Genomic DNA, 15188 nt, shown 5'->3' on the forward strand with positions numbered 1-15188 from the left:
TTGAGGTGGTTGTTGTCCTTCATAGGGTTCCGCGTCTTGGAGGTTAGCACCGTCATCAAGATGTTGGTTAGGCTAGAACACGATGTTATCCACGCGACCAGTCAACGAGAACTCCACAGCTTGAACGGGACGGAAACGAATGACGCTCTTACGGCAGGTCAAATGGCGAGTCATCTACTTATGCATAAATCATAGACATGCAGGAAACGGTTAATAGATCATGACATTGATAGATAAATGAATAACATAAATGAAAGTAAAAGTGTATGTGTAATGAAGATGAACCAAGATTATACAATGGATGGACAATATGAACTTTGGTGGTATTTATGGTAAGATATGAAAGCAAGTAATGAAGGTATAAAGTAAAAACAAGGTAATGAAATTTATTGTCAAGGCAGAAATAAAACATAATTCAAGTAATAAATGAAAAACAAGGAGCAAGAAGGTAATATGAGTAGAATGATAATAAAAGACAAGGTATACAAGAAAGGTTCAAATAATAAGTAATAAAAGTTGAAACAAGAATATAAATTCAATATGAGAAGCAGGAAGTAATAAATGATGACAAGGTAATAAATGCAGGAAGTAGAGTGAATAAAACTGAACTGTTAGTAAAAGTAAGTAGATAAAGCTAATAGATAAAGTCTAATGTGACAGGTTAGTAAGGTAGTTAATAGATCCAATGGTGTATTCCACCCAAAAGGGACAATCTAAACGGCTGTTTCTAACTAGGCTGCGTGATCCTACGGTCAACACGGCTTTGGTACCACTTCTGTCACACCCGGATGTAAAAGAGCATTCGGGTGCCAAATCACATGTGCGCCAGGATCTCAAATTCACACACATGGACCGACATCATCAATGGTACAAAACACAGTGTTCAATCGAATTACATAAATGAGAGTAAATATACCATTATTACAAGCCAAATGTTTATCAAAGTGCGAAGGGGAAACATAAACTAAACTGTTCCATAAATAAAAGGGAAACAGACGCCGACGCAGCAGGTCCACCTTGCCACAGGAAGGTCGACGGCAGAATCACACGTGCCTAACAGCCAGGAGACTCAGGGTAGTCCTCAGGGAAATCGCAATTGTACTCCTGATCGTCCGAGCTCACCCTTGCTATAATCATTAAAGGTTGCTCGGACGATCAGGAGTACAATTGCGATTTCCCTGAGGACTACCCTGAGACTCTTGGCTGTTAGGCTCGTGTGGTTCTGCCGTCGACCTTCCTGTGGCAAGGTGGACCTGCTGCGTCGGCGTCTAGTTTCCCTTTTATTTATGGAACAGTTTAGCTTATGTTTCCCCTTCGCACTTTGATAAACATTTGGCTTGTAATAATGGTATATTTACTCTCATTTATGTAATTCGATTGAACACTGTGTTTTGTACCATTGATGATGTCGGTCCATGTGTGTGAATTTGAGATCCTGGCGCACATGTGATTTGGCACTCGAATGCTCTTTTACATCCGGGTGTGACATGAAAATAGAGATCTTCCTAGCAATTGACAAGTGCCACTTGTGCTCATTCTATCAATCTTGCATCCACCATAGTCGGAGTCCGAATATCCAATCAGTTCAAAGTTAGACCCCTTGGGATACCATAATCCAACATCATGAGTGCCCTTAAGATACCTCAATATCCTCTTGGTTGGCTTCAAGTGACTTTCCCTTGGTGAAGCTTGATATCTTGCACACTTGCACACACTAAACATCACATCCGGCCTTGATGCGGTGACATAGAGCAAACTTCCAATCATGGACCGATATAGCTTTTGGTCTACCATGTTGCCACTTGCATCACTACCTAGTTGATCATTTGTGCCCATAGTGCCATTCTTAATTTGCTTGATTTGAAGACCAAGGAAGTAACTAAGCTCTCCAATCATGGACATCTCAAACTCATTTGCCATCATTCTTCCAAACTCTTCACAAAAGTCTTGATTGGTTGATCCAAAGATGATATCATCAACATATATTTGCAACACAAACAAGTCCTTGCCTAGCTTCTTGGTGAAGAGGGTAGTGTCAACCTTTCCCATCTTGAACCCTTTAGAGAGAAGGAAATCTCTCAATCTCTCATACCATGCTCTAGGTGCTTGCTTCAAACCATACAATGCCTTCTTGAGCTTGTACACATGGTTGGGTTTCTTGTCATCTTCAAAACCGGGAGGTTGTTCAACATACACCAACTCATTTATGTATCCATTGAGAAATGCACTCTTCACATCCATTTGATAGAGCTTGATGTTGTGGGCACAAGCATAGGCTAATAATATTCTAATTGCCTCCAATCTTGCAACTGATGCATATGTTTCTCCAAAGTCAAGACCTTCAACTTGAGTGTAGCCTTGTGCTACTAATCTTGCTTTGTTTCTCACCACTACACCATCTTGATCTTGCTTGTTTCTAAAGACCCACTTGGTACCAATCACATTATAGTTCTTTGGCCTCTCAACAAGTTCTCACACTTGATTTCTTGTGAAGTTGTTCAATTCTTCATGCATGGCATTTACCCAATCGGAATCTTTCAATGCATCTTTTATTCTCTTTGGTTCTTCAAATGAGACAAATGAATAGTGCTCACAAAAGGATGCTAGCCTTGATCTTGTTTGCACACCACTTTGAATACCACCAATGACTTGATCTAGTGGATGATCTCTTGCTATGCTTGTAGGTTGGAGTATTGGGAGTTGATTGCTTCCACTAGCTTGAATTTGATTTTGATCCTCATCTTGAGAGCCACTAGTACTTGCTTGATTTGTATCAATTTGCACTTCTTGATTGATCATGTGAATGTCACCATCATCATCAACTTGCCTTGGCCTTATGTCACCTACATCCATGTTCTTCATTGCATTTGCCAATTGATCTCCTCTCACATCATCAAGATTTTGAGCTTCACTTTGAGATCCCTTGGTTTCATCAAACTCAACATCATGGACTTCTTCCAATGTGCCACTTGCCAAGTTCCAAACTCTATATGCCTTGCTTGTGGTGGAATAACCAAGTAAGAACCCTTCATCACATTTCTTATCAAACTTGCTCAATCTAGTGCCTTTCTTGAGAATATAGCATTTGCAACCAAACACTCTAAAGTATGCAATGTTAGGCTTTCTTCTGTTCAATAGCTCATATGGTGTCTTCCCAAGCTTCCCATGGCAATAGAGACGGTTGCTACAATAGCAAGCCGTGTTGATAGCTTCACTCCAAAATGAATGGCTAACATTGTATTCACTAAGCATTGATCTAGCCATATCAATCAAGGTTCTATTCTTCCTTTCAACTACACCATTGGATTAAGGAGTGTATGTTGGAGAGAATTGATGTCCAATGCCAAGATCATCACCCAATTCCTCAATTCTTGTGTTCTTGAATTCACTACCATTGTCACTTCTAATCTTTTTTATAGTGGTTTCAAACTCATTTTGCACCCTCTTGACAAAAGACTTGAATAGATCACAAACATCACTCTTGTCATAGAGGAAGAACACCCAAGTGTATCTAGTGTAGTCATCTACTATCACAAAGCCATACTTGTTGCCACCAATACTAGTATATGTTGTTGGCCCAAATAAATCCATGTGCAATAGCTCAAATGCCTTTGATGTGCTCATTTCACTTTTCTTAGGATGTGCATTTCCAACTTGCTTTCTGGCTTGACAAGCACTACATGGTTTATCCTTCTCAAAGGTGACATCCTTTAAGCCTCTAACTAAGTCATGCCTCAATAGTTTGTTCAATTGTTTCATTCCAACATGACCAAGCCTTCTATGCCACAACCAACCCAAACTTGATTTGCTAATTAGGCATGATGTCAATTGAGTGTCACTATCATTGAAATCAACCAAGTATAAGCTACCATGCCTAAATCCTTTGAATATTAAGTTTGATCCATCAAAACTAACAACCTCAACATCATCACTTCCAAAGATGCACTTGAAACCAAGGTCACACAGTTGTGCAATTGACAAGAGATTGAAATCTAGGCTCTCAACTAGCAACACATTTGATATGCTCATGTCATTTGAGATAGCAATTTTACCAAGCCCCTTGACCTTGCCTTTCTTGTTGTTGCCGAAGGTGATTGAATCAAAGCCACCATTTTGACTAGTATCAATTGATTTGAACATACAAGACTCTCCGGTCATATGGTGAGTGCACCCACTATCAAGCACCCAATGCCTTCCTCCGGCTTTGTAATTGACCTACAAGACAAGATCAATTCTTTTTAGGTACCCAAACTTGATTGGGTCCTCCAAGGTTAGCAACTAAGCTCTTTGGTACCCATATGGCTTTCTTCTTTGAGCCCATCCATGGTGCACCAATGAACTTAGCATGAACACCTTTTGTATCCTTGGTAAGCACATAGAAAGAATTAAGCTTAATTGAGGATACATTAGCTTTGGGTTTCTTGTTCATGCATTGTTGCTCTAAGTGACCAACTTGCTTGCAAGTTTGCAATACCGACCATTGTCCTTCACAAAACTAGTCTTGTGAGGAGCAAAGGCGGCTTTGCCTTTCTTGGGGTTATAGCCCAATCCCTCTTTGTAGAGAGAAGCTCTTTGGCTACCCAAGCACATAAGCAACCAGTCCTCACCACCATAAGCCTTGGCTAAGGTGTGATTGAGCTCTTTCACCTCCTTCTTGAGAATTTCATTCTCAACTTTTATTGTGGTGTCACAAGTGAAACCATCACTACTAGATGAGGATGATGTAGATGTGCTACATGAAGGGTTAGTAGAAGCAATAACAATAGGTCAATTTGCAGGCGGGGCGGGCTCTTACCGCAACCCACAAGGTCGCCCCGCAAACTCTCGCTTCGTGGCTATTGTGGCCCAGCTGCGATTTCTTTGTGGCCCACTATTGTTTAACCCGCAAAGCCCGTTGGCCAAAAGCCAGAATCCGCAGGAACCCGCAAAGACCCGCAACAAGTGCACCTCACCCTCCCGAACCCTACCGCTATCGCCGTCACGGTAGCGTGGAGTCGTGCGTCGCTATCCTCTCGAAGACGTGAACTCAGCTGCTATCGCAGATGGGAACACCGGTTCTAGCCGTGGCTGGCGGCGGAAACGTGGTCCTCGGCTTGAGCTCCTCCATGGCGGAGCAAGAGGAGGCAGGAGAGGATGGGGGCCAAGATGCCTCCAAGATCCAGGCGCCAACTTCTGCGAGATTGGGACGGCGCTAGATCTCAGATGTGCATTCATCGTCCTGCAATGTCTTCCACACAAATCAATATGGGTAAGGATTTGCTCGGTTCCTTCGATTTTGGTTGTTCTGAATGTCTGGATCTCTGAATGTCTGAATGTTCTGATACGTAGTGGAGCAGATTGTAGAGTTCTGAATGTTTTGAATCTCTGATGCACGCATGTGCATATTGCGTACTAGTACTAACCCTCCATTCTCACTGGTAGAAATCAGTTGATATATGCTCTCGCAGCTATGGACTAGTGCTCCATTCTCTTGTGCGTAGTTGATATATGCTCTTGCCGTGCTCTGTAGAATTACTGATATATGCTCATGTGCGTAGTAGTAGTCTAGTACTGGTGTTCCATTATCCTCTATAGAAATCAATCGTGTGCTTTATTATTTAGAAATAAATAATGTGTGTTATTCTAAAGAATAGTGATAGATATTCCAAATTATTTGTTTGCTAGTGCCAAAATGTCGGATGATACATTTGTTAAATGACTTAATTACGTTTGGTGATATAGTCGCTAGGAGCTTGCATCTATATTTAGCGAGGCAACACCTGTGAACTTTATTTTTTATTTAGCGAGACAACTCGTCGTCCATTTGCCGTCTGTATTTCTTGTGCGATTCAATCTCTGCTTGGCGAGTGTCCACCGATGGCCCATGAGGTCATGCCTCATGCCATGCAGATACAGATCCTGTCTATCGCCTGCACACTACACTACAGGGAGGATTACTTTTTATCTAAATGTCGAATTACTTTTTATCTAAATTAGGTGAATACCTCACGTGTTGCTATGAAAGTTTAAGAAATAGTATTTTGTGAGTGACAAATGAATTAATCATGAAAATATGAAGCATAAATTTTGTAAGAAAGTGTTAGGGTTGGAAGTGCGAAAGACACTATTTATTTCTAACATCTGATCCCTAAACAATTAGTATTTTTTACCAATTTACTGTTGCTTCACTATTTCCAACTTATCTTGGCTTAACATATTATTGTATTATACTATTCTATCCAGATGTGCTAGTGTTCAGATGGCGACCCTACAATCTGAGGTTGTGCAAGAAGAGTTGATTGGTCATGAAGCAGTGGAACAAATGAGTAAGCATGCAGCTTTAAAGAGTGTGGATGTGACAGAGTCATTGCTGATGAAACGAAAGCCATCTTCTGCTCATAATGCTCCAAAGCCTCCAGCAGAGAAGCGAAAGAAGTCATCTGCTTTGCCCGTGCAATTTGTGAGGTCTCCGCTAATGAATAGGGTGCTAGTATCACCAAGGATACGCCACTCTAGAGCCAAACACCTGAGGTCCCCTTCTATGATAAGGGACGGGCCATCATCAATGGAGCAGGAGTTGCACCAGCCTACGGACGTGCCCCCAGGTTTTCACTTCCAACCCACTAATGAAGAGCAAATCTGTGGATCCCAAGATGGAGGGCAACTTCATCCTGCATTGCTTCCTTTGCAACAAATTGAATCTCAGCTACCTGTGTAAGCATCCCTTTAAAATGAGTTTATATTGATTTAATTAGTACTACTGTTCTGTCCAGTACTACTCTTCTGTCCAATACTTCTTGCTGATAAGTCCATTTTATATTGGTTTAGGTGCACTGTACCAAGAGAGCAGGTTGGTCAAGAAGTAGGAAAAACTGCAGCTTCAAGAGGCGTGGCCGCACCGGAGGCGGTGAAATCCTTGTTATCGAAATGGAAGGCGACTGGCAGGAATGCACTAAAGCCCCCAACAGAAAAGCGAAGGAAGTCCCCTAGGTCGCATGTGCAGATTATGAGGTCACCTCAACTAAAGAGGAACCTATTGTCACCAAGGTTGAGATATCCTTCTGTGAGAGGCACTGGATTGCCATTAGATGAAATAAATAGATCACCATCTACAATGTCCTCATCTTCAGCTTCTCCTGATGATGCAACAATGGATACTTCCAATTCTCTTGTCCCAGGTTAGATTAACTTCTGTTTTCTTTCATGTTAACCATTTATTGTCGTTACTCCTGTGATTGCTCATGCCTTATATTAAAGAAATTTTATGGGATGCTGCTATAAATTCATGCCTAGTTCTTGTTATGTACCAATATTTCACAGTTTGCAGTTTTGTATTATTCAGTTGTATTTATTCTCATCATTACTTCCTCACTTATGATGTAGATGCATCAAGAAAAACTAAAAGGCACAAACTTAGATCTTCTGTCTGGAAAGAGTTTGAACCAATTTATGATGGAAATTTAATTGTACAAGCAAAATGCATTCACTGTTTGGTTATCTTTCCTGCAAACCGAGAGACTGGTAGAAGCACTTGTCGTAGGCATTTAGAGACATGCAAAGAACGCATTAGAATGAATGAGATGGTTGGGAATATGACTACGGGTTCTCTGTCCCCTGATGCAATTACTCTGAAAAACTGGAAGTTTGACCAAGATGTCTCTCGTGAAGCGATGGTTAACTTCATTGTTCTACAAGAGTTACCTTTCAGTTTAGTGGATCATGCACCATTTAAGAGATTCATTGGTACTTTGAACCCACTATTCAAAATAGTGTCTAGAACTACAGTCACCGAGGATGTGGTGAGGTCATATGAAGATAAAAAGATATCCCTTCGAGAAATTATTAAGAATACAGATTCGAAGGTTTGTCTAACATCTGATATGTGGACATCAGTACAAAATCTAGGTTATTTGTGTGTTACCTGTCATTTTATTGACAATGATTGGAAATTGCAGAAAAGAATTATAAGCTTTGGTATGGTTGCTTCACCACATGATGGTTTCACAATTTTCAGTGCTTTATTGAAAAGCTTACAGGATTGAAAATTAGAGCATAAGCTTTTCAGTATTACACTAGACAATGCAAAGAACAACAACAAAATGGTTGGTTACTTGAAGAAAAATCTTTTAGATAGAAAGCTGGTTGTCGCAAATGGTGATCTTCTCCACATGCGTTGTGCATCGCATGTTCTGAACCTTATCGTCCAAGATGGATTTAAGATGCTTAACAATGGTATTACTCACATTCGAGAGAGTGTCAAGTACATCAAAAGCTCACAACCTCGTAAGGAGCGATTTGAGGAGATCATTGTTCAAGCTGGTATATCATGTGAGAAGCGTCCTCCTCTAGATGTACCTACTCGATGGAATTCTACTTATCTAATGCTAAAGTCTGCAGTGAATTATAGAACAGCATTTGAAGCTTTAGACTCACAGGATCTGAGTTACATAGATAATCCATCAGCTCCAGAATGGGCACTTGCAGACATACTTTGTAGGTACACTGTACCCAACAGCCAACCTTTATTTCCATGTCCTTTGGGAGGTTAAAAGACGACTAGAAAAGGAGGCTTCAAACATAGATTCTTCCATTGCAACAATGGCAGTCAAGATGAAAGAAAAGTTTCAAAAGTATTGGGACCTATCTTTGCTGCAAATCTGTGTTCCGGTTGTTTTAGATCCAAGGTTTAAGTTCGGTTTTGTAGCGTTTCGTTTGGCTGCGGGTTTTGGTGAGAAAGGTTCCAGATACACAGAACAAGTGAAGACAACAATGAAGAATTTGTTCTCTGCATATTCAACAACATTGCCTGATGAAAATAACTCACAGTCAAGACAAATTGATGAGATTGCTGATGATGAAGATGATTGGACAGACTGGGAACAACACCTTACACAGCAGAAAAGGAGGAAAGCAAAAAATGATCTTGATGTGTATTACGAAGATGATCTTTTCCCTCGGCAAAAGAGCCTTGATGTTCTGCAATGGTGGAAGATGCATTCTGCTAAATACCCTATAATTTCACGTATTGCCAGAGATGTATTTGCAGCACCTGCATCAATGGTAGCCTCTAAATCTGCATTTTCTACTTCAGGCAGAGTTGTTAGTGAGTACAGGAGCCGGCTGACAAGCAAGAATATAGAAGCGCTAGTGTGTCTCCAAGATTGGTTGAGAGCGAAAGGTATGTTTTCTTTCAATTGTGCTTAACTAGCCATAAGGGGTCCTACTATTCACCAATTTAGTCAAGATGATCTGATTTGTATCTAGTTGTTCTGATGTTAGATATAATTTTTCTAAGTTAGTCTAGTGAATATGTTTTACAAATCTCCACATAGTTCAATAATTGTGGATTTGTGGTTGTTATGCTTTGAATGGACAGACCATTACATAGTCTGCTGATTTTCAAATTGATTCTAAGCTAATGTTGGCTGCTCTTGTTGCACTTAGTAGAAATAATCAGGTTGTTATTGGAACCAAAAAGTTTAACTTCCATACCACAGGTTCAACTTGTCTGCTAGACTGCTAACTTAAGACAATCAAGATACTCTTTTAGTAGTCTTTTTTCATTAAGTTGATGCATAATGTTACCACATAGAAGCTAATACACATTTCTTATTTCAGGCCATAGTAACTTCAAGACAACAGAGGATATAGATGAAGAAGAGGATCATTTAGAATAAAAATTTAGTTTAGGTAATGGAGAGGATCGGTCTTGCTCAAATGGAGGGTTCAATACAATGATTTTTGTTGGCTGTTGTTATGTTCTTGTAATTTAATTGCCTATACTCTTATAAATATTATTCAGTCAATACGTGCTTTCTTTAAGTGGTACAAAGCTATCTTGGTATGTGGTACAAAGCTGTTTTAATATGTGGCATGTAAGTTGTATAAAGTTGTCTTTATATGTGCTTATTGTACGTGGTTATTTTACTTGCGCTTGTTGTATGTGATCATCCTGGTTGCGGATATTAGTTGGCTTAAAATATTTGTCCGCATAGTCCACTGGACATTCGTGGCAATCATCTTGCGGCCAGCGGACTTCCGCATAACCCGCTTTATAGTTTGGTGGCCAGCTTAGTGGCTTGTGGGCAGTCCACAACTCGCCCCGCCTGCAGATTGAACAATAGGCTTACTCAAGATATCACATGTTATGCCTATGTTGCAAGTTTTAGCTTTTTCAATTTTAGTTGGCTCATTTTTACATTTGTTAACTAGAGAGGAATGAGCTTCTTCAAGCTTAGTGTGAGCCTTTTGAAGCTTCTTATGGTCTTCCTTTAGACTCTCATAAGATGCTCTAAGCTCATCAAGTTCTTGCTCAAGGGTTTTCTTATCCTTAAGCAAGGCCTTGCACTCCTTTCTAGTTTCTTTATAGTGATGAGTGCAATCTTCTAGCATAGTGATTAGTTCATCTTTATTTGGTTCATCATCATCACTATCACTATCACTATCATGCTCACTCTCATCATCGGATGATACCTTAGTGGCCTTAGCCATGAAGCACGATGGAGTGTCAAAGATGGAGCGCTTTCCTTGAATTGCAATGCTAGCATGCCCCTTCTTCTTATTGCTCTCATCATCACTTGAGGAGTCATCACTATCCCAAGTTGCAACATGGGAATCACCCTTCTTCTTGTTTGAGCCTTCCTTCTTTTCTTGCTTCTTCTTTTGCTTCTTTCTTTTCTTCTTGATAGCATCTTCATCATCACTATCACAAGGACACTTGGCGATGCGATGAACCTTGCTATGGCATCTAAAGCACCTCATGGAATGGTCATTCTTCTTTGAGAAGCTCTTCTTCCTTCTTGCCCGATAGCCTTTCTTCTTCATAAACTTGCCAAATCTCTTGACAAGAAGAGCCATCTCCTCATCTTCATCACTATCACAAGAGCTTGCTTCTTCTTCACTTGATGATTCTTGCTTGGCTTTGCCCTTGGATGTGGAGGCCTTGAATGCCACACTCTTCTTCTTCTCATCATCCTTCTTCTCACCATCCTTCTTCTTTTTATTGATCAATTCATCCTTCTCATCATCTTCTCTATAAGCATCATCGGTCATCACTTCTTGGAAGACTTGTTGGGGAGTTGATTCACTAAGTGTTGTCTTGACTAGCACGGTGATCAATGTGTCAAATCTCTTGGGCAAGCTTCTCAAGAACTTCATAGAGAATTGACTATCCTTCACCTCTTCCCCAAGTGCCTTGAGCTCATTCACAATAACTTGCAACTAGTGAAACATCTCCGGCACACTTTCATCTTCTTGCATCTTGAAGCTTGAGAACTTCTCTTGGAGGATGTAAGCTTTTGCGGTCTTAGTACCTTTGGTGCCTTCAAATGTTTCTTCTAATTTTGCCCATGCATCATGAGCAACCTCAATGTTCTTGATTTGCTCAAAGGTCTTGTCATCAAGAGCTTCATGAAGAGCACTAATTGCAATGTCATTGCATTGAAGCTTCTTTTCTTCAACCGGTGTAGGTGCATTCTCATTTGCAACCTCAAACTTTGTTTCGGTCACCTTCCAAACTTCTCTATTGATTGACTTGAGATGGGCAGTCATCTTGACCTTCCAATAAGCATAATTTGTGCCATCAAAGTAAGGTGCCTTCTTAGTGTTGTTGATATGCAAACTAAGAGCCATTTCTTCACCGTAGGTTGTTAAGCCTCAAATAAACGGTGCCTCGGCTCTGATACCACTTGTAAGGTCCAAATGGCTAGAGGGGGGGTGAATAGCCTATTTAAAAATTCTACAAACTTCAACTAGACAAGTTGATTAGTAAAACAAAAGGCGAAGCTATTCTATCACTAGCACAACTAAGCTATGCAAGCCACCTACACAAGTCTAGCAAGAAAGCTAAACACTAGTTACAACAAGAAAGCACAACTAGAAGCTTGCTACACTCCTAAACAAGAAAGCTAAGCTAAACAAGCTACACAACTAGCAAGGTATACACAAAGGTAAAGGAGAGGGGAGTGATTGTTATACCGATGCTGTAGAGTAGAAATATATCCAATCAATCACGTGCACAATCACAAGAGAAACCTCGGCAAGAGATGACACAAGATTTTTTACCGAGGTTCACTTGCTTCCTGGCAAACTACTCCTCGTTGTGGCGATACACCCACTTGATGGATCACGAGCTAATTGGCAATCCAAAGCCAAACCTCAGCGGGTGCCGCACATCCACTCACAAGATGGGTATCCTCCAAGCCACGAGCAATCCACTAGAGTAGCCAATTGCGATCTCCCGCGGGGAAGGCTCAAGAACCCCTCACAAGTCACTTGGTGAGGCTCGAAACAATCTCCAATCACGAGCTCAACACCACCGCTGCTCCAAGCCATCTAGGGCGTCGGGAAACACCCAAGAGTAACAAGAAATCCACAGCAAACTCAAGAATCAAGTGCCACTATATGCAACTCTCAAAGCAATGCACTTGAATCTCACTCAATCTCACTAGGATTAGCAATCAAGCAAGGAGATGAGTGGAGGGAGTATTCTGTAGCTCAATGTATGTCTCAAGTAATCAAATGTGCAAGAGAGAACCCCTCAAAGCCGGCCACCAACTATTTATAAGCCCCTCAAAGAAACTAGCCGTTGGCCACTTTCACTGGGCTGAAAACGGGGGCACCGGACGCTACTAAGTGAGCACCGGACGCTCGACCCCCTGCGTCCGGTGCTCACGGGAAGGCCATGTGTCCTTCAGGAATCTCGCGTGTCAGATTCTAACAGTCACCTGCGCACCACCGGACGCTCTGCAGGTCCACACCAGACGCGTCCGGTGCACACCAGACTCATGCGCAGAGAGGGTTGCAAAACGCAGGGTCACCGGACGCTAAGCACCGGTAGCGTCCGGTGCTCACCGGACCCATGCGCAGAGAGGGTTGCAAACTTGCAGGGTCACCGGACGCTAAGCACCGGTAGCGCCCGGTGCTCACCGGACCCATGCGCAGAGAGGGTCGCAAAACGCCCTCACACCGGACGCTAACCACCGTACGCTCTCAGAGTGCGTCCGGTGCTCAACCCTAGCAGGGTCAAGCACACCGGACTCTGAGGCCAGCGTCCGGTGCCTCCGCACTCAGCGTCCGGTGAGTGTTTCTCACTGAGAAAACACTCCCGCGACTTCTTCAAATTTCCCACCGACGCAATAGAAAATATACACTTATTTTTCTCAAAAGCGTCGAATCCGGCCTCGCAAGCTCGGCGGGAGAGAGAGAGGAACCCAAACCCCTCTCAACCCTAGGAACTCCACCTCCTTTGTAAATGTGCTAACACCAACAAGTGTCCACCACCAAAGTGCAAGTGTGTTAGCTTTTCACAAACATTTTAATCCAAAGAAGTTAAGTTAGCACTTTACTAGATCATAATGCATATGCTCAAGATATGGACCTAGTAGCACTTGATTCAAGAGATGACCGTGATTTCCCCTCTTGATAGTCGACTATCTATCCTAAACCTGGTCAATCACTTCTCTACTCATCTTAGACCGGCAAAAGTAAAACCCTATGTTTATACCTTGGCCTTGATCACTTTGCTCCTCGTCTATCACCATGATCTTCACTTTATGCTTCATCCCTTTGTGATCATGTGGCCACCTTTCCATGCCACCATGCACCTTCATCACATGTGTTGCTATGCCTAACTCAAATTACTTAAACACAAGGCATTAGCAACTTGGTGTCGTTAATTACCAAAACCAAACTTGGGCTTTTAGCAGGCGCGCGTGTGCAGTAGCCGTCGGCGGCAACGGTCGAGTTCAAACGGCTAGTGACACGTGGCTGACGCCTGAGCACCGGACGCTGGAGGTTGAGCGTCCGGTGGCTCCTTGTGAGCGTCCGGTGCCCTCGTGTTTTGCCCAGTGAAGGGGCAACGGCTAGTTTAGCCCTTGGGGCTATAAATAGAAGTGGTGGCCGGCCTTGGCTGCAGTTGAGCACCCTTGGGACTTAGTGTCCATGCTTGGGGAGTGCTAGTGAAGCCTCTAACTCACATATACTTGATAGTGATCATCCGATTGTGTGAGTGAGCGATTCTAGTGCGTTGCATTGAGAGATTGCATCGAGTGGCACTAGGTGTTCGTGTTGCAAGCCGGTGGTGCTTGTTACTCTTGGAGGTTGCCACCTCCTAGACGGCTTGGTGGCTTGTGACTCCGTCGAAGCACGCAAGGAGATTGTGCGGTGCTCCGGAGAAGAGATTGTGAGGGGTACGGTGCTCACCCCACGGGGATCGCGAAGAGCAACTCTAGTTGAGCGAGACGTGAAGAGCGACAAGTGGTTCGACCGGGTCAAGTGCTAGAGCTTGTGATAAGCACTCCACGTGGGAGAGTGTGACTTGCGGGTCACCACTAGCAAGAGGACCGGCGGCAACCTTGGAGCTTGTCTCAACGGGGACGTAGCTTGGTGGCAACCAAGTGAACCTCGGGAGAAAATCATCGTGTCAACTTTGTTCTTCCCGTTGGTTTGCAAGTCCCTAACACAAGCTTGTTCTTACTTTCATATACTTGTGCTTGTGTAGTTGCTCTTGTAATTAGTTAGCTTGTGTAGCTTGCTAGTTACCTTCTTGCTTGTGTAGCTAGTAGTAGTTCCCTTGCGTGACTAATTTGGTTTGTGTAACCTTGTTAGTCACATTGCTTAGTTTGTGTAGCTAAGTAAGTTGCGCTCTCTAATTTGGCATTAGTTGCCTTGTTATTGAGCTTGCTAGTGAGCTTAGGCTTTGTGCGCTTTGCCTCACTAGTTTGAGTAGGAGCTCCCCCGGTTTGCAAAGTACTAGTTGCATAGGTTTGTGTGACCTTGCTCCTAGAATTGGTTAGTTGAGCTCTTGCTAAGGTAGCACCTTGTTTGCTTGTTTAGGATCTTTTACAAGGTGCTAGAGAACTTAGATAGAGGGATGTAGTCTTGGCTAGACCGATAGTTTTAATTCCGCATTTGTTTCGGTTAGCCGGCGCAATAATTTTTAGAAAGGACTATTCACCCCCCTCTAGTCCGCCATCTCGACCCTTCAACAAGGCATGTTAAGAGACGATTAAAATCTATCAGAAAGTTGAAAACCTCCGAAGTTATAATGGTGGACTATGTCTATACGTCGAATAATTTGGCAGATTAATTCACTAAGGGACTGTCACGTAATGTGATAGAAAGTGCATCAAGAGAGATGGGTATGAGACCCATAAGTTAATCTACTGTAGTGGTAACCTGCTCTATGTGATCGGAGATCCCGTGAAGTA

General features: G+C 42.4%; 1 protein-coding gene across 1 annotated transcript; it reads left to right on the forward strand.

The window, feature by feature from the left end:
- Window positions 4931–8471, forward strand: LOC8059058 (zinc finger BED domain-containing protein RICESLEEPER 2). The gene is made up of 4 exons (XM_002451860.2): window positions 4931–5248; window positions 6223–6693; window positions 6808–7157; window positions 7363–8471. Exons 2-4 carry the CDS (start codon window positions 6239–6241, stop codon window positions 8019–8021), a joined length of 1464 nt encoding a protein of 487 aa, XP_002451905.2. The 5' UTR covers window positions 4931–5248; window positions 6223–6238; the 3' UTR covers window positions 8022–8471.

This window comes from Sorghum bicolor, chromosome 4 (assembly GCF_000003195.3).
Source record: "Sorghum bicolor cultivar BTx623 chromosome 4, Sorghum_bicolor_NCBIv3, whole genome shotgun sequence".
Taxonomy (NCBI): Eukaryota; Viridiplantae; Streptophyta; class Magnoliopsida; order Poales; family Poaceae; genus Sorghum; species Sorghum bicolor.